The sequence below is a fragment of the Pelophylax lessonae genome, assembly GCF_965119305.1.
Source record: "Pelophylax lessonae genome assembly, chromosome: 2".
Lineage (NCBI taxonomy): Eukaryota > Metazoa > Chordata > Amphibia > Anura > Ranidae > Pelophylax > Pelophylax lessonae.
Window position 1 is genome coordinate 593,585,694 of NC_138769.1, and position 24,948 is coordinate 593,610,641.

Genomic DNA, 24,948 nt, shown 5'->3' on the forward strand with positions numbered 1-24,948 from the left:
ATGCAAATGCATCTCAATAGGATCTCCTTCCAGCCAAAGCAGGTCAAACATAGCCTCAGAACTGTCCTCTATACTACACCCAATTAAACTGGCAATATCCTGTCTTGTGTTTGACTTTTATTTGAAATGCACATGAATGCAGAAAAAACAAGCTGTGTAATCACGCCCAAGCTGTGCACACTGTGTTTTCACATTAGTAGCTTTACTGGACATAATCAATAAACAGTTCCAAACAGTGCTGGTGGGATTTGGTATCAGTATTTACACAGATCTTGACAAATCAGTACTTTTTAAAGAACAGTTGGCCTTTATTTCAGAACTTTACTCCTTTACTCCTGCAGTAATGATCCTTAAAACAGGCAAACGGCTGTACACAAGAGGTATTGTACAATTCCTTGGGGGGAAAACAGTAGAGCCTAATTTGGGAAATAAGAATCTGTCTTTCCTGGGAAAGCACTCTTCGGAGATCAAACTATATTTTGTTAAATATCAAAGACCAACTGTTTCAGTTGGACGCATATGTTGCCTTCTTATCTTGGCACTTTACAGAATTCCATTTAAGATGTATAGCTTTAGGGTCTTTCCCCCTTACTGGAATTCTTTTGGAAGAATATGATACAGCTTTGGATTAGAACATTAAATTTGAAACACATGACTATGACCTGTATGATTAAATTGTAAATAAAAAGCTATTTTGAACATTAAGACAAATAAAATCAACAAAGGGAAGTGCACAAACTTGAACAATTAATCAGTTTATTTGAAAGTCAAAATTAAAAAAAAATCCCGCCACATGTTCGAATTGAGAAATGAGCCTGTAACAGCCTCAAACATGATTCACTGGTAGCTTAGTCTATTCTCTATAAGTGGCTGTGGTTGCTCACAATGCACTTCCTGGATAGCCGTGGCTGGTTGCTATGACAATGACATGTTTTGGAGGCATGTGCCCCTTTCTCAAGTCTCTCAAATCTCAAGATACTTGAGAAAGGGAGGCAAACCCCAGAAACGCTTTGTTTCTACTTATACTGACAGCTCCTCCATGAGCTCTGCAATTCCATCAGACTGAAGCTGGTAGTGAGTGCAGCTTCTTTCCTTGGTCCTTCAGCACAGCACTATGAGCAAGAGGATAAGCTTTGTGTAACACTGAGCTGCAGCTATGGCCAGGCTACTAGTGGATCATGTTTGAGGCTGTTACATGCACACTAATAATTTGGAACCTGTGAGTGGATTATTTGCACAAGTCTGTACACTTCCTTTAGTTGTTTTCTTGTCGCTTGAAGTTACTTGCTTCCCCTTGTGTATGGTCTGGAGGACAGCTGCAAAGAATTTAAGGCTAAAGGAGGGCCTTGTATACACTGAGGAGACATATTTATTGGGACACCTAAGTGCGATAAGTGTATAAAGGCTTTTGCTGTTATGCTTTTTTGAACAGTGGATGTTATACTGCCTTTCATCACACTTTAGAGTCTCTTATGTATGATCCACCCAGGGTAAATCAACCTTAACTGCCTCCCTGTTATTTTTGAGGAGGAGGTTCTAGAACATACATAATTACACTAACTTCACATCAGTGTAAAGTCCTTTTTTAAGATTATTTATATGTAGCACTACCCCCACAGGAGCTGCTAGAGTTTGCTTAGGTATTACCCAGTTCTGTACTGACAGCCAAGCACAAGGTATTTCCGCAGCCAGATGCACACTCACTTCAGCTCGTTGGAGTCAAAGATCAGTGTAGGGGTGTTGTTTTGTAGTTTTATTTTAGAGGATTGGGTAAGAGGTTTTCAGTAGGATACTCCAAAGCAAAACTATTCACAACTTGAGGACTCTAGCTGTTCTAAGATGAAGCATTAGGTAAAGTCCCTTGCTAAGAGCAGATGGCAGACTTCTCCTGATTTAGCAGTGTAGAAGTAAAGAAGCTTGAGTCTCTTGCAGTTAGGGGCAGGTAGACTGAGCTCTTCAGATTACTAGCCAGTGATCTCTTTAGCTGGGCCCCTTAGCTGAGTAGAGAACAGCAGAGGGGGTTAGCAGCCAGTGGCGGCTGGTGAAGTTTTAAGATGGGGGGGCGCAAGACCCCGCCCTTCTATTTTGGCCCCTCCCATTTCTCAGAAGCCACACCCCTTATAGACCCCACCCATTTTGTCCCCTGTATTTTGCTTGCGTGAACCAATTCTCCCAATATATCACATATTAAGGGCTCCATCAGTACTAGTATATCCCATAATAGGGAGCAGGGGCCCTATTATGGGATACACTGACAGAGTGGCACAAACCCCACAGTACAGGCCCCTTGTACAAACCCCACAGTACAGACCCCCTAGCACAGACCACACAGTACATGCCCCCTTTCAATGCAGTGACCAGCGTACATGCCCCCTTTCAATGTAGTGACCAGCGTACATGCCCCCTTTCAATGTAGTGACCAGCGTACATGCCCCCTTTCAATGCAGTGACCAGCGTACATGCCCCCTTTCAATGCAGTGACCAGCGTACATGCCCCCTTTCAATGCAGTGACCAGCGTACATGCCCCCTTTCAATGTAGTGACCAGCGTACATGCCCCCTTTCAATGCAGTGACCAGCGTACATGCCCCCTTTCAATGCAGTGACCAGCGTACATGCCCCCTTTCAATGCAGTGACCAGCGTACATGCCCCCTTTCAATGTAGTGACCAGCGTACAGGCCCCCTTTCAATGCAGTGACCAGCGTACATGCCCCCTTTCAATGCAGTGACCAGCGTACATGCCCCCTTTCAATGCAGTGACCAGCGTACATGCCCCCTTTCAATGTAGTGACCAGCGTACAGGCCCCCTTTCAATGCAGTGACCAGCGTACATGCCCCCTTTCAATGTAGTGACCAGCGTACATGCCCCCTTTCAATGTAGTGACCAGCGTACATGCCCCCTTTCAATGCAGTGACCAGCGTACATGCCCCCTTTCAATGCAGTGACCAGCGTACATGCCCCCTTTCAATGCAGTGACCAGCGTACATGCCCCCTTTCAATGTAGTGACCAGCGTACATGCCCCCTTTCAATGCAGTGACCAGCGTACATGCCCCCTTTCAATGCAGTGACCAGCGTACATGCCCCCTTTCAATGTAGTGACCAGTATACAGGCCCCCTTTCAATGTAGTGACCAGTATACATGCCCCCTTTCAATGCAGTGACCAGCGTACATGCCCCCTTTCAATGCAGTGATCAGCGTACATGCCCCCTTTCAATGCAGTGACCAGCGTACATGCCCCCTTTCAATGTAGTGACCAGTATACAGGCCCCCTTTCAATGTAGTGACCAGCGTACATGCCCCCTTTCAATACAGTGACCAGCGTACATGCCCCCTTTCAATGCAGTGACCAGCGTACATGCCCCCTTTCAATGTAGTGACCAGCGTACATGCCCCCTTTCAATGTAGTGACCAGCGTACATGCCCCCTTTCAATGTAGTGACCAGCGTACATGCCCCCTTTCAATGCAGTGACCAGCGTACATGCCCCCTTTCAATGTAGTGACCAGCGTACAGGCCCCCTTTCAATGCAGTGACCAGCGTACATGCCCCCTTTCAATGCAGTGACCAGCGTACATGCCCCCTTTCAATGCAGTGACCAGCGTACATGCCCCCTTTCAATGTAGTGACCAGCGTACAGGCCCCCTTTCAATGCAGTGACCAGCGTATATGCCCCCTTTCAATGTAGTGACCAGCGTACATGCCCCCTTTCAATGTAGTGACCAGCGTACATGCCCCCTTTCAATGCAGTGACCAGCGTACATGCCCCCTTTCAATGCAGTGACCAGCGTACATGCCCCCTTTCAATGCAGGGACCAGCGTACATGCCCCCTTTCAATGTAGTGACCAGCGTACATGCCCCCTTTCAATGCAGTGACCAGCGTACATGCCCCCTTTCAATGCAGTGACCAGCGTACATGCCCCCTTTCAATGTAGTGACCAGTATACAGGCCCCCTTTCAATGTAGTGACCAGTATACATGCCCCCTTTCAATGCAGTGACCAGCGTACATGCCCCCTTTCAATGCAGTGACCAGCGTACATGCCCCCTTTCAATGCAGTGACCAGCGTACATGCCCCCTTTCAATGTAGTGACCAGTATACAGGCCCCCTTTCAATGTAGTGACCAGCGTACATGCCCCCTTTCAATACAGTGACCAGCGTACATGCCCCCTTTCAATGTAGTGACCAGCGTACATGCCCCCTTTCAATGCAGTGACCAGCGTACATGCCCCCTTTCAATGTAGTGACCAGCGTACAGGCCCCCTTTCAATGCAGTGACCAGCGTACATGCCCCCTTTCAATGCAGTGACCAGCGTACATGCCCCCTTTCAATGCAGTGACCAGCGTACATGCCCCCTTTCAATGTAGTGACCAGCGTACAGGCCCCCTTTCAATGCAGTGACCAGCGTACATGCCCCCTTTCAATGTAGTGACCAGCGTACATGCCCCCTTTCAATGTAGTGACCAGCGTACATGCCCCCTTTCAATGCAGTGACCAGCGTACATGCCCCCTTTCAATGCAGTGACCAGCGTACATGCCCCCTTTCAATGCAGTGACCAGCGTACATGCCCCCTTTCAATGTAGTGACCAGCGTACATGCCCCCTTTCAATGCAGTGACCAGCGTACATGCCCCCTTTCAATGCAGTGACCAGCGTACATGCCCCCTTTCAATGTAGTGACCAGTATACAGGCCCCCTTTCAATGTAGTGACCAGTATACATGCCCCCTTTCAATGCAGTGACCAGCGTACATGCCCCCTTTCAATGCAGTGACCAGCGTACATGCCCCCTTTCAATGCAGTGACCAGCGTACATGCCCCCTTTCAATGTAGTGACCAGTATACAGGCCCCCTTTCAATGTAGTGACCAGCGTACATGCCCCCTTTCAATACAGTGACCAGCGTACATGCCCCCTTTCAATGCAGTGACCAGCGTACATGCCCCCTTTCAATGTAGTGACCAGCGTACATGCCCCCTTTCAATGTAGTGACCAGCGTACATGCCCCCTTTCAATGTAGTGACCAGCGTACATGCCCCCTGCAGAGGTATGGCAGTGGGAGAGATGGGATCAGGCAGAGGGATGGTGGTGGGAGAGATGGGATCAGGCAAAGGGATGGCGGTGGGAGGGATGGTCATGGGATGAGGCAGAGCAGAGGGGGATGGCGGTGGAAAGGCTGGATGGATGGATGGATGGATGGTCATGGCCCATGATGACCATCCATCCAGCCTTTCCACCGCCATCCCCCTCTGCTCTGCCTCATCCCATGACCATCCATCCATCCAGCCTTTCCACCGCCATCCCCCTCTGCTCTGCCTCATCCCATGACTCATGGGATGAGGCAGAGCATAGGGGGATGGCGGTGGAAAAGCTGGATGGATGGTCATGGAGGACTGACAGGACAGGAGGACCACGAGGACTCACCGGTGGTGATGTCTTCTTCCAGCAGATGACCTCCGGTGGTCTGGTCTCCTCTCCGGTGCCGCCGTCACTCCCGTCCGGTGTCCACCCGACTCCATCGCCCGCGGTCCGGTCCACTGCTGCGAGTGACGTCAGCGGGTTCAGCGTTGGATGTCCTGGATGCTGTGATTGGTCCAGGCTGGAGGCTGGACCAATCACAGCCAGGAATCCACGAAGTGGGGGTTTCCAAGGAATCTGCCTTGCGCCCAGGTTACGCCCCCCACGCCCCCCAGAAGGCAGCCAATCGGCGCCTCTTCTGGGTGGTAACCCCACCCCCCCACCCCCTCCACATCGGCTGGCGGCGGCGGCGGCGAACGCAATTTTTTTTTTTTTTCAAACTTTATTGCTCGTTTTGCAATCTTTTTTTTTTTTTTATCTTTTTTTTTTTTCTTCCTTTTTTCAGGGGGGGCGGCGCCCTGGCGCCCCCTATGCACCGGCCGCCACTGTTAGCAGCACTAGTCCCTGAGATCCCACAGATGTCTGTACTCACAGGCTGTCATGATCAGGGGTCAGGAGGCTGGAAGACCAACTGCTATAGCAGTAGCAGGACTCCCCCCGACCAGCAGGATAGGTACACAAGCAGTCACCCTGGTGGATGACGCAAGCTCATCTGAGATGCGAAGTCGATGTACTAAAAGGTGTTTGCCAGAGCTCCCGATGGTGGAGATGGATTTTCTGCGTGTTATTACCAGGCCGCATTGCTCAGTATCGCCCCACCAGGAGGTGAGCAAGCTGGGGTCCAAAAGCGGATAAGCAGGTAAGGATCAAAAAGAAGCATAGTCAGTAAAACAAGCCAAAAGTTAGTAATGAGTAATTGCAGGTTGAGATCAGGCAGAAGCATAGTCAAGGAATAGGCCAAGGGTCAATAACGAGTGGTAGCAAAATATGGACGACAGCAGGGAGCACAAGAGCAAGATACTGGCTGAAGGGAGCAAAATAATGTGGCAAAAAGGAAGAGCAGAGACATGGCCTAAATCAGGAAGTTCATGGGAGAAGCAAATTGTAACAAAACTGCAAGCTCACAATGTGCTTAGGTGCTTTCATCAGAATACCCCTTCCTTTAGTCTTGAACATAGATAACAGATATTCTAGCCACCCCCATACAAAACTAGCCGAGAATAGCTTGTATAAGTTCTGGAACATTTATTGAACAAACTCACACCGAATATATACCACAACAGGTCAGATGCCTTATTACATTATCATGTGCAGATAAAATTGTATTCAGAAACATAATTGACCTGAGCTATGTACCTAGCCATCTGGACAGAAACAATAGGTGAATGTGAATTCTCATCTAGACAATGTTATAATTAACATGGTAATTAACCCAGCACTGCAACAAGGCTAAAACAAAATACATTACACATTATCCTAAGTATGAACACAGAACACCTTATTAAACAGACAATAGCAGGAGACCCCAGTAGCAGACTGTCCGGCTCCTACATGGAAGTACATGGAATCCACATCTAAGCAATGCTTTGATTATTTAGGAGTCACAGACTTTATGGCAACAGGCTATAGGTCTCACAGTGTAAAGTGGGATTAAATCTTCATACGTTTCTTGCGGTTTATTGTTGATAAATATTACTGTCCCATTTGACGTAATCCAAAGCATGTTCTCAGTGTCCATTAAGTAGTTGTCCATCATTTTCTTGGTCACCCTATGCCCCTAAAAGACACAGGGTGACTTACACATAAGAGGGGCCTAGGGAGCTGAGAGAGGGATTTCTAAACCTCTCTAAGGTAAGCTGGGTTTCACGGGCCCATAGTCAGTAGGCAAGAGGCTAGCCTTCAGTTCGCTCCAAAAGCCCCTGTTCTGAGTGAGTTTGTCACACAAATAGTTCAAGGTTCAGCTGAAGTCAAGGAACAAGGTGGGGTTTTCCAATGGATCAGATTTGGCACTGTCCAGCATCTCAAGTAGCTCAAGGAGAAGAGTCATCAGTACAGTACAGTAGTAGTACAGTAGTACAGTAGTACAGTAGAGTAGAGGTCCCAGGATTAAGTTCAGGCCCTGACACAGCCCCTGCTACTGACCATGCCCCTACTTGGCACTCATAGCACTGTACACATAAATATGTACATTTTGGCTTCAGCTTGTCACGAGGATCTTCCAGAGCTCTTGAAAAGAAGAACCAAAAAAGGCATCCTGACTATCTAGCTAACTAGATACCTGAACAACAGTGACCTAAGCCAAAGTCTTTTAGCAAAATTCAGAGCCTTGGCTCTGCTAACCAAAGTCCTGGGTCTTAGCACAACACACTTGGCAGGGATTCTTTCCCCTGCTGGTAAGATAAGGATCTTCGCAAATTGTCAATCATCATACTCTTGCAAAGAATCCATGGACCCTGGTCCGCCATCAGCAGACATGGACCAGGAACTCCGCTCCCTTTGCAGAAGAAAAGTACAGGTGGATGACTAATGCCCCTCGAGGCCAAACTTCCATGGAACATAACTGAAACCCTTTGAACTTGGTGAGCTTGAATTCAGCAGCTGCTTCTAGGCCACAGCAGTTACTTAGGTGAACTGTAAGTCTCAGCCGATCCTATAGTTGCAAGGGGAGCTCTCTTCCTTTTCTGTTGCATTGATGTATTTGAGAAAAAAGAAAAAACTTGAAAATGAAGGTAATGGCCCCCTGAATGTCAGCACTCAGCTGGAGGAGCCCCTCTTTTTTTCAAAAGAGACTTCTCTTCAGTAAAGACCCCAATTCAGCAGCCCCTGGAAACTCAAAAATGGTCACAGCACAAAAAGGGTCTGCCTCAGGGCCAATAACAGCAAACAGGATGATGAAAATTGTCATGATTCGACCACGCCCACGGCGACTAGCTAACCGAGACGCGGTGAATCGTGACTGGGGGGGGGGGGGTATAAGGGGATAACGGAAATACAGAAAATTCCTACTAAGTAATAAGATTGGCTGTGACACTTTCACAGCCTGCACTGCCTTCGGTCACCACTAGAGGGAGACTCCACTCCAATCCAGCTGGCTGACCACACACAGGCAGATACAAATCTTACATACAATCTGGTGCACTCTAAGGGCTGGGGAGCAGTCTAGCAATTACCACACACTACTAGGATTCCTCCAGCTATCCTACTGTAATGTTCCGGTACCTTTGGTACCCTAAATTACACTTTCCACAAGTGTATGCGCCCCACCATTTACTTTTGGAAAGGTGCGCATACACCTTTAAGACTGGAGCTGTCATCACTCAGCGCCGGACTAGATGGCTATTTAAGGCGTCGGTTCTCACTCACATGTGTTCGTTCAAACACCCTTATCTGGATGCTAACCTTGCTTGAAGCTTCCATGCTTGCAAGCTTACTTCGCTGACGGAACCTCGCTGCGCTGATCCCTGTATCCCGCTACTGGATCATCCACCTCTCCTGAACCACCCTTCGGCTGTATCGCTAATAGTGCTAAGTACCCCGCAGGGGAATTCTCTATAAACTTATACTAAGCTTACACTATCTAGCTCTGCATAGTAGAGACTGTTTATCACATCTGCATAAACTAGATTGCTAGCTCTTGAGACTACTGCTACTTTTCTGCACTGGGTTGATCTCTTTTCTATGTCCACCTGCTATTCTATCATCTGCTATCATACAACATTGCTAAACCTTCCTGCATCCATCTGCTACTGTCTCACCTTCAAGTGTCTATCACCTACCACCTCCACTCAACCTATCCCTCAACCTTCATCATTGTGTTACCACATGCATAAAGTCACTCTAAGAACCAGCTTGCTAATTGTGTGTATTTACTGGCTGAAATAAGACCTTCCACACATGATGAGTCATTGAGGTTGGGAATGGTATCTCAGCATATCTCTTACATGACAACTGACGTGGAACTATTTCTGCAGCTGAAAATCCACACCATATAAAAACGCAGGAGCGTTACAGATTGAACGAACCTAAAAATGGATTCAGCAGAAATAGTTCCAGAAATAACCACTCAGGCGACACAATTAAAACAGCAAGTATCTGCGTTAATACACGCACTTGCTGAATTAAAAGAAGACAATCAGGCTCTGTCGCAGCAGGTAATTAGACTGACACAACTTACCTCTGCTCAGTCCCCTGAACCCAAGATAAATCCCCCTATGGTATTTACAGGCGATCGCAAAAAATTTTGCGAATTTAAAAACGCATGTGAGTTACTTTTTTTGCTAAAACCTCGTACCTACCTTACTGATCACATTAAGGTTTGTACTATTATTTCTTACCTATCAAGCGATCCTCGAGCCTGGGCAGATTCTCTTTTTGAGAAAAATTACCAGCTTCTCAACTCCTATGCCTTGTTCCTGGCAGAGCTCACTAGCCTATATGATGACCCCAATAGGCAGAGTACTGCTGATCTTCAGTTAAGATCCTTGAAACAAGGAAGGAGGCCTGTGGAAGACTTTGTCGCAGAGTTCAAGAGATGGACCCTTGATTCAGAATGGAATGATGCATCTCTGAAAACCCAATTTAGGCTTGGCCTATCAGAAGCCGTTAAGGACGAGCTCGCCCGAGTTGATCTGCCAAAAACCCTGGATGCATTAATACAACTCAGTATTACCATAGATAGAAGACTACGAGAAAGAAAGGCTGAAAAGATGGGAATGCCATTATCCATTTCCTCTCGGAGTCTGGCCGTTCCTATGGAGGTAGGAACCATACGCCCACCGCTATCAACTATGGAAAAAGCCAAAAGACGAAATGAAAATCTCTGCTTGTACTGTGCATCCCCGGATCACAAGATAAACGTCTGTCCCCTAGTCAACAAAAAGAAGGGTGAGTATTCACATGTCTCTCTAGGAGGATTGACAACTTCATTCACTAACCCCTACATTTCTGTTTTTTTGACATTACAGTGGGACCAGAACAGGATTACTACTAAGGCCATGATTGACACAGGATCTTGTGGAAATTATATGGATATATGTTTTGCTGCTTTAAATAAAATTCCTATTATTTCTAAACTCAAACCTGTCTCAGTAAGTCTTATTACCGGTGTTCCGTTATCCTCTGGTCCGATCACCGATCAGACACAAGCACTTCTAGTCACTATTAACGAGTCTCATAGGGAGACTTCTACCTTCGATTTAATACCATCACCCCACTTTCCCATTGTGTTGGGACTTCCCTGGTTGCACACACACCAACCAACCATAGATTGGAAGAAACGGTCCTTGACATTCCCTTCTTATTATTGCGAGGAACGTGTAACCTCCCGTTTTCCGGGAAGATTCTGTCTGTGGTGACAGATGAGATTGCACCACTATGTTATCAGGATCTTTCTGAGGTTTTTCTTGAGAAAAATGCTCAAGCATTACCTCCTCATCGAGACTATGATTGTAGCATTGATCTACTCCCAAATAGCAAATTGCCGTTCGGTCATGTTTATCCTCTTTCACAGGATGAACTTGCCCATCTCAAAACCTATTTGGATGAGAACTTGGAAAAAGGTTTTATTAGACCTTCCACTTCTTCCACAGCAGCAGGACTCTTTTTTGTTCGCAATAAAGATTCAAGTCTCAGACCTATCATCGACTACAGGAAATTGAATGCTATCACAATAAAAGATCGCTATCCTCTACCGCTTATCCCTGAGCTCATTGAGCAGGTGTGTGGAGCTACCTATTTTTCAAAATTAGACCTGAAAGGAGCATACAATCTCATTCGAATCCGTGATGGACACGAGTGGAAGACTGCGTTCAGAACTAGATACGGATTGTTCGAATATCTTGTGATGCCATTCGGCCTATGCAATGCCCCTGCAGTTTTCCAACGATTTATAAACGATATTTTTAAAGACTTACTAGATGTCTGTGTTGTGGTATATCTGGACGATATACTTATATATTCACGGACCCTGTCTGAACACATAAGACATGTAAGACTTGTATTATCGAGATTGCTTGCACATAATCTTTATGTGAAGCTGAAGAAATGCTTGTTCCATAAAGATGAGGTACTCTTTCTAGGCTACATCATATCCAAAACAGGAATCGAGATGGACATGAGTAAAATATCCTGCATTCAGGATTGGCCTACACCAACTACACGCAAGGCGCTACAGCGATTCCTGGGATTTTCAAATTTCTACAGGAAGTTCATAAAAAACTTTTCTGCTATTGTGAGACCCCTCACACAGCTCACTAGCATAAAAATACCATTTAAATGGTCAGAAGAAGCAAATAAGGCTTTCCACTTGTTAAAGACAAGGTTTACTTCCGCTCCCATATTACGCCATCCAGACCCATCCCTCCAATACATTCTGGAGGTAGATGCGTCAAACCTGGCAGTAGGAGCAATACTCTCCCAACGACCTACCCCCACTTCACCACTTCATCCAGTCGCCTTTTTTTCTAAATCCCTGAGCAGTCCCGAGATAAATTACCCCGTGGGTGAGAAGGAACTGCTTGCTATAAAATTGGCTCTGGAGAATTGGCGACATTTACTCGAAGGCACCCAATTACCAATAATTATATACACGGACCATAAAAACCTCCAATATCTTCAGACTAGCAAAACTCTCTCGCATCGACAGGTACGATGGTCACTATTCTTTCTAAGGTTTAACTTCCTAGTGACCTACACACCTGCAGATAAGAACAAAAAGGCGGATGCACTATCACGTCTAACTGAAGAAAACTACTTTGAAATTCCTTCCGTTCCTATAATACCTCACAAACGCATTATTGGAGTTGTCCGTTCCTTGAAGGAAGAGGTTCTGCATGGTATAAGGTTGGATTCACCCCCACCACAACTAACTACCGATGCAGAAGGCTTCCTCTACTACAACGACAAACTTTACATACCACCTACCCTACGCACCAAGATCTTGGAATTATCGCATGATGTGCCTATGGCAGGACATATGGGTATGACAAAGACTTTCAATTTGATTTCTCGGCAATTCTGGTGGCCTGAAATGAAAACATCTATACAAAAATTTGTCTCTTCATGCAATGTCTGTGCCAGGTCCAAAATTGACACTACGAGACCATCCGGTCTACTATGCAGTCTACCAATACCCCAAACTCCATGGGAGGTTCTGTCATTGGACTTCATCGTAGAATTGCCTCCTTCCAAAGGATTTAATACCATCTTGGTGTCAGTGGACCATCTGACAAAGATGGCACATTTCATTGCTATTCGCAGACTACCTTCGTCCAAACAAACGGCAGAACTCCTGATGAAACATGTCTTCAGATTACATGGTATCCCAAAAACTCTTTTGTCTGACCGTGGATCCCAATTTATTTCTAAATTCTGGCAAGAACTATGTCACATACTACGGATTGAGCGGAAGCTCACTTCTCCTTACCATCCGCAGACCAACGGACAGACTGAAAGAGTCAACCAATGCATCGAGCAGTATTTACGTTGTTACACTTCTTACCAACAGGATGATTGGTTGGATCTTCTCCCCCTGGCAGAATTTGCCTACAACAACGCAACTCACAGTACAACCAAGCAGAGTCCGTTCTACTTGAACTATGGGTTCCATCCCTCTATTCTCCCTCCACGCATCCTTCCTTCAAATAACCCAGTAGCCTCAGACTATCTTTCCCAAATAAAGGATTCTCTGGGTTTACTAAATACTACCATTGCACACGCTCACAGTCAACAAAAGAAGTACTATGATCTTCGTAGAAGACCTTCTCCACAGTATACTATCGGGGACCTCGTTTGGCTCTCAACAAAAAACTTGAGACTGAAGATCCCTAGCAAAAAGCTTGGACCTCTGTTCTTGGGACCTTTCCCAATCAAGAAACTTATTGGAAAAGCTGCAGTGCAGCTTACATTGCCAATGGACCTAAAAATCCATCCCATTTTCCATGTGTCGCTACTAAAACCCCATGTTCCGGACCAAGGAATAAGGCCTAATATTCCACCTCCCCCTCCTGTACAAGTTGAAGGTGGAGAAGAATACGAGATAAAAGAGATTCTGGATTCTCGTATCTACAGAAGAAGACTTCAGTACTTGGTTAGATGGAAGAACTATGGGCCCCAAGACGACACCTGGCTAAACACCTCTGACATACATGCCCCTAGATTAATCCGCAATTTTCATGCGAGATACCCAGACAAACCAGCTCCAGAGGCCTTCAGGAGCAGGCCTTAAGGGGGGGGTATTGTAATGTTCCGGTACCTTTGGTACCCTAAATTACACTTTCCACAAGTGTATGCGCCCCACCATTTACTTTTGGAAAGGTGCGCATACACCTTTAAGACTGGAGCTGTCATCACTCAGCGCCGGACTAGATGGCTATTTAAGGCGTCGGTTCTCACTCACATGTGTTCGTTCAAACACCCTTATCTGGATGCTAACCTTGCTTGAAGCTTCCATGCTTGCAAGCTTACTTCGCTGACGGAACCTCGCTGCGCTGATCCCTGTATCCCGCTACTGGATCATCCGCCTCTCCTGAACCACCCTTCGGCTGTATCGCTAATAGTGCTAAGTACCCCGCAGGAGAATTCTCTATAAACTTATACTAAGCTTACACTATCTAGCTCTGCATAGTAGAGACTGTTTATCACATCTGCATAAACTAGATTGCTAGCTCTTGAGACTACTGCTACTTTTCTGCACTGGGTTGATCTCTTTTCTATGTCCACCTGCTATTCTATCATCTGCTATCATACAACATTGCTAAACCTTCCTGCATCCATCTGCTACTGTCTCACCTTCAAGTGTCTATCACCTACCACCTCCACTCAACCTATCCCTCAACCTTCATCATTGTGTTACCACATGCATAAAGTCACTCTAAGAACCAGCTTGCTAATTGTGTGTATTTACTGGCTGAAATAAGACCTTCCACACATGATGAGTCATTGAGGTTGGGAATGGTATCTCAGCATATCTCTTACATGACAACTGACGTGGAACTATTTCTGCAGCTGAAAATCCACACCATATAAAAACGCAGGAGCGTTACACCTACAAGCTAGAACCCCTGTGTTAATCACTCTTCACACTGTCCCCACACCCACACACCACAATCGATAGCCTGCCACCACCCAACAGTTTGTCCGCAGACTGGTCTGCTGGGACACCACACACACGCAGATCTCTGTCTGGTGTACAATCTGCATGCAATCTGCCAACACACAGTGCAATTGCATACAGATTGGCATGTAGGGTAGATCAAGCGATTTAGGCACTAAAATGCAAATAATCTCTCCAGAGGTATGATTCCTAGCTTAGTACACAGAAGTCGCTTATTAATTTTATAATTTAATATCCCGAAAGTGGGCAGTGCATAAAAAATATATACAACGCAAAAGCAGTTACAAAAATACACAAAAGATAAAAAGACACACAATTGGCAATTTGCTATGAAAATAAAAGGGGATAAAACAGAAATAAACTTTACCTAAGCTTATCTCGTTGGCAGAAGCATACCGGAAATCGTGCGGGAACTCCTCAGAGCTTCAAGGAAGAACCCTGTGCAAATCTCAAATTTCCCAATTTATTGGAATATTGATGTGGGCTGGACTTTAGCCCTTACCCAATCAACCCCCAGTGGGTTGTGCCCTGCTCAGCCAACCCGCTGTTCTGTGTTCTGAACTGACCAGAGTGGAATTGGCCCAGAATGGTGCTGACCGCTGGGTCAGGGATAGGAGTTCTGACACCAGTGCACCGGTCTGATCACGACAGTACCAAACACTGCCTGCCGCAATCAGGCGCCATACAACGGTTTTGTGCAATTTTCCCAGACCCCACACATGCCACAGACACAGATTTACATTTACGTGTCGCCCCACATGTGAGCCACAAGAAGGAATTATTTTCATCTCTCTACCACTAATATTTTAACTTTTATGAGAGATAAAATACATTTCTTTGATCTGATAAAAGCAGCAACAGCTCACAGACGGTTCGGAACCTATTGTCACCCTCCTGCGGATTTCTGCAGCCAAGGTGACCAGCAGTCTTCTTTGAAGCCTCCGGAAGGTGACAATTCTCTTGTTTACTGGCATGGGGGACTTCATTGGCATGTAGGTGTCAACTCTATCCCAGCTGTGTCCTTTCAAATGCTACTAACAGGACATGTGTGTGCTAATACATTAATTAACCCAAAATGACACTACAATTCACTACATATTTCTACAGATCATTTCATATTTCGCTAATGCAAAGCTATTCCATATCTGATATTTATGTTACAAAAATGTCCCCTGTTCTTTTAGCAGTGGAAGTCTTGGTGGGGAATCTTGACCTCTCCATTTGTGGATAGTGGCAGACAATTCCTGGCCTCGGCAGCCTGCCGGTTGTTCTCAAGTTCAAGTCTAGGCCCTTACACAGGCCTTTGTAAAGCAACCGGCAGCATCTCTCAGTGATACCAGACAGATCCTCAGTAAACCTCCCCCTCAGTCAGGTTAGAAGAACCAGGGCCACTCTTCTATTCGAATTTCAGGCCCTTAGGTTGCCGACCTGAGGCTGCATGGAAGCAAGTGCCAGGGGAGGCAAGGCTGCCTTCACCTTGGCTGGTGCAATCCACTATGGGAAGGAACCATGTGTTTCCAGAATAAATGCCAGCCCCATCATGCTCAGGGGCACCCTCCCCTGTAATTGGACAGAGCTGCATACATATTTATGCTGGCAAATTTCCTAGCTCCAACCTATGTTCTGGGAAGCTCTATTAGTTTCCAGAATGCAGGAGCAGCCCATGCAAACTTAACAGCACCAAAACATCACGGCAGTCATGACTAGTAAATTGCAGCACTCTGTTAGGCAGAGCTCCCCGTTCGGCGGAGGGGCAAATTACACTAATTAACTATTTACATCTTAGCACCTATACTAGGAGGGTGCTACACATACATAAAGATATCCAAAACATGGAAATGTGTTTTCTGGCAGTGATAACTCTTTGAAGATCTTCTCTTTATTTGACCTCTATATCTACTATTCAGTATGTTTAGGGAAATCCAGCCTACCGCAGTAAACCAACACAATCATTTGCTCTCTAATTATGCCAAGAATATTAACACCAAAAATTCCAGATTTTAAATATAACTATTTTAATGTGTATATTAACATATAGAAGATATATTTTAATGACCCTTTTATTTATTTCACCAACAGAAATCGATGAAGAACGGAGCCCAAACCTTTTCCAAAAGGTATGATTAATAGTGAACAATAGTGTTGAGGATAAAAAAGGCAAGAAATAAATGCTATCTACAGTAGGTCACCAAGGTTCATCCTAACAAAAATTACCCTTATGAGAAATTACTTGGGGTACTTTAACTCCCTTTGTGCTGCAAAAATCCTACAAGCAGCAATTTCTGAAGTCACTCACTATCTTCTTTGCAGCAGTCTAGCTATGTATGTGAGGGCCCAAGGCAATCTTTGAACCCAAAATCATCATTTACTGACCATATTCCCCCACAGAACACAGCAACAAACTTAATGGTCAGCTGCTACTATAGTATTATCATATTTAACAGAAAACGCTTTATTAAAGGTGTATTCTAGAAATTGGTACAACTCATGGCAGTGTAAAGCCAGGTAAAAGACATATTACAAAGGGCAAATGTCAAAGGCACATTGGTACAGCATATAAACAGATACAGTATTATTACTCTTACATTAAAAATGCACACCACATGGACCTGCCCATTATGGTGCTTTGCACACACATGACTTCTGGAAAATGCTTGTTTACCTATCTAAGACACGACTGTATGCTCTAAGGATTTATTAACCACTAAGGTGTATTCCCTAAGTCTGGTCACATGACTTTACGTAGAATAAAATTGGCGCATGCTATTTTACTGTGTGAAACCAATATATCACAGCCTGCAGAAAAACCAGCAGCCTAACAACTACACCCTAGAGAATAACAGAGCATAGAATGATTTGTATTCTGTGCAGGATAAAATGACAGTTTACTGATTTACGTGCTTCTGAGATTTAGAATTTAACACTAGGGAAGTGCCCAGGAGAATTACTCTTCTGCAAGCTGAAAAATAGTATTATCCTAATATATCAGCATAATAGCTTATGAATTTCCAACATCTTCCTCCCACTGGTCAAGAAATGAGATGTCAGAATATAATTAACATGTTTCAAATACCTTTAACTTTCCAAGTAGATAAATTGGAACATTTTCGGGAGCCTGTAGCAATGAGTGCTGGTTCCGTTATTGAACCTGTCTGTAAAGGATTGCCTGGATTGTTGATAAAGGCAAAGCTGATCGATCATGCTAAGAAGTAGGAGTAGCACCCTCCTAGGTAGGTGCTAGAAAGAGAGTATAGTTTTGAATCCTGTCCGCTTACCAGAGAGATTGCAGGTAAATCTGTATATGTTCTCTGCCTCCCAGAGAGCAGAATCTGTTAGTGAGGTCTTCTCAATGTGCTCAGGTGCAACTCATTCTGTCTGCAGAGTGTTTCACACTAGTCCAATAGGGAGGCATGTTGGACAGTGGGAGGAAACCTGAGAAATGAGTGCACGGGTGTTTTATACAGCCCTGGTGATTTGGCAGGGAAAAGTGTCCCGTTGCATGCTGGGATACTGTATCAATTCCAGGAGCACATGTGCTACGGGGTCTTTCGTTTGGATAGCGGAGTCCCGGAGGGAGGGGGTGGCTGCCTCCTCTGTAAAGGTACCAGGCGGCCTCAGGTAGTCGACCTGAGGGCCTAAGGAGTGCTAGAGAGGAACTGAACCCAGAGGACCTATGAATCTGACTGAGAGGAGAGACACTGGAGGATCTGTGTCAAGGGTCCTGAGAGGGGCCACCCCTGCTGCTGGAAGAGTTAGTGGATGGGTGTCAGTAAAGGAGATGCTAGTTCACCAAGTCTATTGCTGGAGAGAAAGAGCAAGAAGACTTAACCCTTTTTATACATGTAGCAGTATGAATTAAGCAGTGCAGCTGCTTCCACAAGCAACCTGGTGAGGCCAAGTGAGAGTTGTCCTTATCCATTGTGAATAGTTACAGTAGGAGTATTCCACTATTCCCTTCTCCCATGCAAGTTCCAAAATAAACACTATAAAACCAATACCCATGGACTGTTTATTGAGTGACGAGCCATCAGGAGTAAGGAGGGGATGTGTGAACTGTACCTTAAGTGACTGTGTGCTGGTAATCAGAGGAGGCCCAAAAAGTCAACATACAGCAAGCCCTATGGGGACAGTGCTACATAGGGATGCACCAATACCAATATTTTAAGACCTAGTTTGAGTACAGATACTTTTTCTCAAGTACTTCGATACCAATTACCGATACCTATTTTTATTCTATGGAGCTGGTCCACATATGTGCAGGCTGGTCGCACTGCAATTTTAAAAAGAGTCAGGTATGATTTTCATTCCCGTTCATGTGCGATTTCCAGTATCATGCACTTCTCACCTGAATTGCATCTAAACTGCTGAACGAAATCACATCTAACTCGTTTTACAGATCCCACTGAAACTGGGCCCCGCACATATGTGAACGTAGTCTTACAGTCTGAGGACTTAAAGGTATCAGTTTTAGTATCAGAGCATTTGCACGAGTACAAGTACTCATGCTAAAGAACCTATTATCGGCACGGTTACCGGTATCGGTGCAGCACTACGTGATATGTGATTGGATGCCAAGCCTTGCTGTGCTTTGCACATCATCACTTGATTTTCCATATTAAAAAAAAAGGTCCATTGCAAAGTTTTAACCAAAAATTACATCTAGTGTACAATGAAATCTTTATTATATTGTTAATAAAAATCAAGGGATATGTAATAATCTCCATAGTGCTTTTTGAGCCCAGTGTAATTGTACTGTCCTGGGAACTGACCCTTACATTAATTACAATTTAGACACACCAGAATATTTTTTTCTTGTATGAAAATAATTTAACAAATTATGTTTGTGAATGACAGACTTTCCAATAAAATCAAATATGAAAGTCAAAGTTATTGAATAAACTCATCAGTCCATGTATCAATAATATTATTCATTTAAAGCTCACCAGTTTGGCTTCTGTGTCTATTTATATACTGCAAGAATATTACAAATTGAATACTAATACCAATAATAATATTATAAAGAGTTATAGGGTCAACCCTTGGTCTTGGTAGTTGAGTGAAGCTGATCACTGGAGTAGAGATCTTGTTTTTTTCTTATTTATTTTTCTTCCATGAAAAATATTAATTGGAGGCTGATTTAAATCATATGCATCTTTCTAAAGCCAAGATGGGGGTTTTAAAAGGACTATTCCTTTAAATATGATTCACATGTAATTTCTAAACAGCCTGCAAGGTCATTTTTTGTCCATTTACTAGCAAATATGTTTTACTACTTCCCTTGCTGTCCGATGCCTGTCTTTTCCAAGGTCTGACCATTCTGACTTTGCATGTGGTTATTTTGGTTAGGAAGAATGAACCCACTTAGCATGGTACAAGCCATTGACATCTTAGTAGACAGATCTAAAAGACAGAGATCAGTATCGCTTTTTTGTATTTATTGACTAGCAGGCTGTGACAGATGTGTTTATGCTGCCTCTCCTGTAGCTTGATGAAAAGCAGAAGATCTGTACAGGAGACAGATGAGGGAGGGGCAACGCAAACAGAATGTTGCACGTCCATGTATTTTTTAAATTTTTATTATTATTATACAGGATTTATATAGCGCCGACAGTTTGCGCAGCCCTTTACAATATGAGGGAAGACAATACAGTTACAATACAATTCAATACAGGAGGAATTAGAGGACCCTGCTCATTAGAGCTTACAATCTAAAAGGGGGGCTTATTTATTTTTTTGGCTATGGCCAATGATGAATTTGTTTTAACAAAACAAAAAGCATTTATACGTAATGGCCATACATTACTAACATCCAACTTTGACAACCCACCTTTTGACTTGCTGCCTTTGCTGTGTATTTGTTTTAGTAATTTTACATTTGCCATACTAATCTAATGTATACATGTATATAATGCAGTACATATGTGTGGTAATGCTAGTTTACCAGTGATGAAAACTGAATTGTAACAGATTTTTAAACAGAAATCTAAAGGACCACAGAAGAAATGTTATTATTAGAATGTCGTTTTTTGGTGGAGAGGAATGACATCTATGTATGCTACGTGTTTATTCTATATTCTGTTTTCGGCTGTCACTGTTAAAGTGAAATGTGACAGTAAGAATACCTCCTGTCTCTTCTTACAGTCCACATTATCAATGTCCCCACATCAGAGGAAAAAAGTGTCACGTACAACACCTACAATGAAAGGTACTAAATCACTTTCTGCATGATATTCTAATTTGAGGTATATTTGTTTTTTTGATCTTGGTCATTTTATATCATCATGATTACAGTATATCTAAATCGAATGTATATCACAAGTGTTTCCAATTGTAAAATTTACTCAATAAAGAAATTTAACATTTGGCCAAAAAATACATCTAGATTCTGGAGGAAAACAAAACTTGCTTTACCCTAAAGAAGTTTTCTAGTTATCCTGTACAGTCATCTAATCTATTTAGAATTTTATTAAAAGACAGATTTTATCATGTTCAGCCTCAATTTTATTGATCCCCTTGCAATTTTCATATAATCATTAGTTATGTAAACTGTATTCCTTTGTAGCTGTATGGCAGCAAAAGATGTGGTTGAGATAACCAGGACTACTACCAATAAAAAAGAGAAGCCTGTAAAATATATATTTAGTTGGGACTTGGTGACTACCTACGAATGGACCACAACCTTAGTTCGAACATGGTGTGTGGATTGCAGTGGGACACAGGTCTTTATCCTTTTGACATCCATTCCATGTATTTTAGACAACTATAAAAATCTACTGGCAAGTACTTTCATGTATTACAATACCTTTATTTGTCCAGATTTTAGCTTTTGACATTAAAATAGTATCCAATTCGCGACTCTGCAGACACCATGGTACACAATCTCTTTTCCATGATAATTAATGTATTTGGCAGTCCAACAAAGTTTACATGGTGACGCTAGTTGGGGTATTGGGCCATTCTTTTGCCATAGTCTTAACAATGGCTTATAGTCAGAAATAATAGCTCTTATGCCATATCCTAACAACCAAGGCCGCTTTGTTGATTTGAGAAAGTTTTGTGTTGTAGTTCTAGTCCTAGAAGCTTTAAACACTTCTGCACTAACCTCCTGCCATTTCCAGGTTACTTTTTACCAGTCTAAAAACGATCAGTAAGAGTGAAAGAATGATGCATGTTAAAGCAGAACTAAACCCTCCTCTTCTTTGCAGCCAAGGACACTGCCATTTAGCTTCTGTTTGATCTGCTGATGCCATGGTACTGCACATATGATCAGTTATGACACTTTTGATTATTTGACAGTTTTAATAGATTTAGTTCTGCTTTAAGAAGTACTATGGATGTTGGCAGATCTTGGTTATTGTTGAGAGCAGAAGATTTCAGTTTTGCATCCATTGACTGGTTTGCATCATCAACTTTACACTCTAGGAACTTAGCATTTGGCACCCTAAAAATGCAGTTTGACCATGTAAACTCTAACTGAATAACATTTAGCTTGCTAAAAAGCTGTTTATCATCATTATTTGCAACTTTTTAAATAATATTTTACACCTTTTTGTTGTCCTTTTTGCATCTCAGTGCTGCTGATCCTCTACAATCCCCCTGCAACCCCTTTCTGTCTTAAATACATGTGCGCCAGCAATGGTTGCAGTTCATTTCTCAGAGCAGTTTTCATGATGGTGATAACAGTAGACCATGCTTAATGTGTGTTTAAATGGTCACTTGCATTTCTTTTGAAGCCCACATGACAACTTAAAAGAGGGATAAAGTTCTTGAACAAAGACCTTCATGTCTAATGAAAGCTGTTGATTACAAAATATTGACTCAAATTACTTTTGACATCACGTTAACATATTAAAGCTTTATATGCCACTTTAGTAATTTGTTTTACATATACCTTAAGTCCAGGATCAGCAAATATTTGCAGATGTTTTCAGAGCCATTCAGGTAATGTTTCAATATATTCTGTTCCAAATATAATGGTGTCAAAATACAGCACTAAAACTGGAATACCAAAAAGAATATCATCCATCAGTCTTTGGAAAAATTCTGGTATAGGGTGCCAAACTGCAAGTGGGTGGATTTGAATGCCCCATGTGAGTTATTACTGTTAGTACACCCCCAGCAGTATTATCTGCACATGGCCATTGATGATATGTTTGTGTGAAAACCAGATTAGCAAATATTTTTCCTTTGACTATCAGTATTTGCTTAACAATTAGAATCCGGTGTGGATATATCTGTAAAGCTTTATTAAAGGTGTATTTATAGTTAGCACAGACTGACATCCTTGTTTGGTTTCACAGCCATACCTGGTAAAATAGGTGTGTTAGCATAAACGTGTGCACCCTGTGCTTGGGTTTGCATTTGCAGTTGTGTGCAGGGCAGTGCAGGTTACGATTACATTTTTAAAATACATTTTATTATAATTTTATTTTATTATAATTTTATTTATATATATATATATATATATATATATATATATATATATATATTTTTTTTAATAACTTTATTACTATCAAAAAGGGATTATCAAGCCCCCATGTGATAGCTTTGGGCAGGTGACAGGTACTCTTTATGGAGACATTCTATTAGACCCCAATGTATCCCCTGCCCTCCAAAGCATCTACTGAGCACAGATTTGCATGATTAGATGCTTCCCTGGCTTTACCAGCCAGAGCATGATGGCTCTGAAACTGGAAGTTGTAATGGTTGTGTGCATTGAGCCCATGAAATGCTGTATGTGACATCCATTTTGTTCATGTCTCAGCTCATCTCAGCCATGTTTCACATAAAGGGCATAAGCACAGTTACCTTTTCCTCTCTTCCCTTCCCTCCTCCCTTCAGTTCATATAATCCACAACCTTTAGAGGCATGGAAGAAACCTCTTATCAATCTCTCAATACACATCTCAGGGCCCATAAGCCCGTTGAGTTTTGGGTCATAAATATCTCAGTTGGAATCCGTACAATACACATATCTGTCTCACGGTAGAATCCTTAATCCCAGTATATTCCAAAACTTCTAAAATCATGACAGCACAGCCAGGATATAGACATTCAGTATTTACCTCTCTCATTAAAGTGAGTACAAGGAGCAGAACCGGCCCAATTCCTCCCCTAAGCAAACTGGGCACCTGAGACCTAACATATGTATAGCCATTTTGAAGCTATCTTCATGCTGGACAAACATATGCATGTTAGCAGACTGTAAACAGTAGTTATTCAGAGATGTGAAAGCCTATAGAAAACTGTGGGCCTGGTCATAAATGTGGTGAAATCACAGCAACCCTTCTCAGATGCTTAATTGGTCAAATGGCTTTTGTCAACACCCCTTTTTTTACTAGAGAAAAGGGGAAAGGCAACACATTGTGGTAGTCCTCATGAACATCAAACCAAGGAACACATAACAGGTCTTGTGAGAGCCACTGTACCGTTTTTGCTTATTCCCTGCTGAAACCAGGGCATTGTTAAGTATTATTCAGTTTCAATTCCTTTTTATTTCTCTGTTTCATTATTGTCTCTTTATTTCTGTGTAACGCCCTTTTTCTGTAAATATTTTTTTGCACCACTTTGACCTTTTCATTATTAAACCCTTTTTTTAAAAGTGTTAAAATTGTCTCTAAAGCTTTTATTGCAAACTAAAAGAATCACTGTCTCTTGAAGAGGGCTACTGTATATGAAAAATCTCTGAATATGCCTGTCTGTGTTGACAGTGTGTGTACATAAGTTTTTTTAAAAATCATAATTGTATTGCTAATCTTGTGGAAGTTCTGACTCTTCAGGAAAAAAAAAAAAATCAGTGGTGGTAGTTAAAGGGTTAATTGCTTAATTAACGTAACCCAGTGACAATTGCTCCCAGACTGCTGGCACCTAGATTGTGGTCCCGCAAGCTGGAAAATCTTTGTGCAGGGCATAGCTGAGAGTGGTATCGTTCCGAAAGTGACAGCACGGTGTGAGATTGGCCAGTCCTTTGTCACAAGTTGGTGAGAAGGGCATGAGTCTGATACCATGTTTGTCAGAGAAGTGACTAAATTAAAGGGGAAGTCCACCCTAGCACTCTCTACGTCAACAGGCATCCATGATCTAAGACTAACCTATCTGGCCCTGTAAAGAGGAAATGACTATATATACACCTTTTCTGAAGCCGAACCGGTCCCGCACTGAGCTGTCAGCTGCGGCTTCGTTATCGAGATGGATGCAGAAGAGGCAGCCGACAATGGAAGCCCCATATTAAGTCTATGGGTGACGTCACTTCCCATTAATTTCCCCCGCGGTTGTCAGCTATCTCCTCTGCAGAGCTTCCTGCACTGGAGCAGCTTCAAAAAAGGTATGTATAGCGATTTCTTCTTTACAGGGCTAGATAGGTTAGTCTTAGATTGTGGATGCCTGTAGATGTAGAGATTTTAGTGTTAATGTGGACTTCCCCTTTAATGCCTCTCCCACTTTCTTTCCAGGATGAGGATCGAAGAAAGGAGGGGGGGA

The 24,948-nt window shown here is 43.3% G+C and overlaps 1 protein-coding gene across 2 annotated transcripts in view; it reads left to right on the forward strand.

Annotated features, from left to right (window-relative positions):
• Positions 1-24,948, forward strand: part of PPP1R1A (protein phosphatase 1 regulatory inhibitor subunit 1A) — a 282,084-nt gene that overhangs the window by 206,603 nt on the left and 50,533 nt on the right. Inside the window, exons 3-4 of one of the 2 annotated variants that reach the window (XM_082244625.1) lie at positions 16,550-16,587; positions 20,612-20,675. The exons of the other annotated variant lie outside the window; for it this stretch is intronic. Of the exons in view, the coding sequence (XP_082100751.1) occupies positions 16,550-16,587; positions 20,612-20,675 (102 nt within the window). The remainder of the gene's footprint in view (positions 1-16,549; positions 16,588-20,611; positions 20,676-24,948) is intronic. 2 annotated transcript variants of the gene reach the window in all.